We start from the raw sequence: 2,350 nt of genomic DNA on the forward strand, positions 1-2,350 counted from the left end.
TCCTGTATATTATGTTTGTACTATCGATTATATTACGACACGTTATCAAAGTGCAATTTTCAAATTATTCTGACCTTGACTCTAAAATAAAACAAGGCTTTAAAAATGTCTGCTCTTTCCAATTAATTGTAATAAAACGAATTTGATTGAAGGAAAATGAATTGTTCTACTTGGGTTTAAAAATTTCATATTCAGTAGCACATATCTTGACAACAAACACAAATTTGTAGAAGGACGTGTTTCCCCCAAAATTGACATGACGGATTATTTGAGCAAATTTGGAAGATAACAGCAATAAAACTAAAAATTTTTATTGCAACCATCATGCAGGGCACAAAAAGTTGTCCTTGGTTCCATTTTTCAGCATGCTAGCTGCTGTGGTTCCATAACAGTAGCAGTTCAAACTTGTCAGTTTGTACGGATACTCGTCAGTGATGCAGAGATAGCTTTACGCTGGATGCTTCAGGACGCAACTATACTAATAGTAGTGAAATTTAGATTTTGCACAACATCACTTGAATCTTTATTCAACTAACACCAAATTTCATCAAGATCCAAGATAACCGAACGGTGATTTGATTACTTGATATGAAAAGACCCTTAGTTTTATTCACAAGTGGGACAAAATAAATTAAAATATAAGATCAGGTTAGCATGAACTGTGTGCCTTAAATACCTGCGAGTTTTAAAAGTTAACTTTATTTAAATGATAATATAGAATAAACAATTCAACAATTTCATTTTTGTTTTGTTCTGCATGCATACTTTTCGAATTTTCGGACACCATCGGAAATACGGTTATTTTTAACCATAAATAAAATTGTTACTTAATAATAGGTATAAAGTATGTGCGTACATAAATTCGTTAATAAGCAAACTGAATGGTAAAAATGCAGATAAAACATTTTTACGGAAATGCACATCCAAATTGTTATTAGGTTAATATTGCAGTTTTTCATTTGTCTGTAGTTGAACGAAAATTGCCCGCAAAAGCCTTGGAGTGAATGGTCGCCTTGCTCATCGACTTGCGGTAAAGGATTCAAGGAAAGGTACCGTTTGTCGTTGGAATTTACAGGCAAAAAGGCTATCTATTGGCCATTTTTTAAGAAAAACGAAGATGAATTCGACGAAGATGATCCCTGCAATAATCAGAAAGTGAGAGAAACTGTAGAATGCTTCAATCCGCCTTGTGATGGGAAACCTATAATAACCGGTAATGTTCCTTATTAAATTAAATTTATTAAATCTTTACATAACTCGTTATTTATAGCTAATGAATATACATGGTGTTTCACTTAAGATAATATCAATAATACATAAATATGCCTCAAATAAGAATTGCATCAAATCAATTTCTCCACATATTGAAATCATTTATTTTGGGTGTTCTTTAATTAATTATTTTTTTATCTTACACACTTTAATTTCACGATAAAACGATGTACTTGACACACAAATATTGGATTTAGTTCGAATCAATCATCTACGAAGCTAAATATGACAACGAGATCAGGTTTTCACCATTAGTTTAAATATCCAATTCTAACCAATGTTGCAAGAAACAACTACACCGCGGGCTATATGCCCCCCCGGTATTGAATTACATTGGAAACACTGAATGTAACAGCTAGGATCGCTCGTCAGTTTAACCCACCAGGCGCACAGACCGGTTTCGGACTTATTGGTCCTCATCAGTGTGTTATAGGTAGGACAACCGACGAACGATCCAGCTGTTATAATGTCGTAAATTCCCGACCAGAAGTACATAGTACGCGAAGCACAATGGATGGTTCCATCTGTCTGTCGTGCCGACTTCCACTATACCATTCAAATGGCTACTACGGTGGAAGCGACCTGCTAAACTTTGCCAGGTACTTCGTTGCACGACTGTCGCCTAGAGGGCGACACCAATTATAACCAATGTTGCAAGAAACAACTACACCGCGGGCTATATGCCCGCCCCCTCCGGTATTGAATTACACTCACAACACTGAATGTAAAAGCTAGGATCGCTCGTCAGTTTATCCCACCAGGCACAGACCGGTTTCGGACTTATTGGTCCTCATCAGTGTGTCATAGGTAGGACAACCGACGAACGATCCAGCTGTTATAATGTCGTAAATTTCCGACCTATAGTACATAGTACGCGAAGCACAATGGATGGCTCCATCTGTTTGTCGTGCCGACTTCCACTATACCATTCAATGGTATAGGTCGGGAATTTACGACATTATAACAGCTGGATCGTTCGTCGGTTGTCCTACCTATGACACACTGATGAGGACCAATAAGTCCGAAACCGGTCTGTGCCTGGTGGGTTAAACTGACGAGCGATCCTAGCTGTTACATT

At 37.2% G+C, this 2,350-nt stretch overlaps 1 protein-coding gene across 1 annotated transcript in view; it reads left to right on the forward strand.

Annotated features, from left to right (window-relative positions):
* Positions 1 to 969: 969 nt before the first annotated feature.
* LOC108916370 (boophilin-H2-like) overlaps positions 970 to 2,350 on the forward strand; it is a gene marked incomplete at both ends in the record, with an annotated part of 3,987 nt that continues 2,606 nt past the window's right edge. Inside the window, one exon of the mRNA XM_018722603.1 lies at positions 970 to 1,213. Coding sequence (XP_018578119.1) covers positions 970 to 1,213 — 244 coding nt within the window. The remainder of the gene's footprint in view (positions 1,214 to 2,350) is intronic.

This window comes from Anoplophora glabripennis, unplaced genomic scaffold (genome assembly GCF_000390285.2).
Source record: "Anoplophora glabripennis isolate ALB-LARVAE unplaced genomic scaffold, Agla_2.0 scaffold3223, whole genome shotgun sequence".
NCBI classification, from domain to species: domain Eukaryota; kingdom Metazoa; phylum Arthropoda; class Insecta; order Coleoptera; family Cerambycidae; genus Anoplophora; species Anoplophora glabripennis.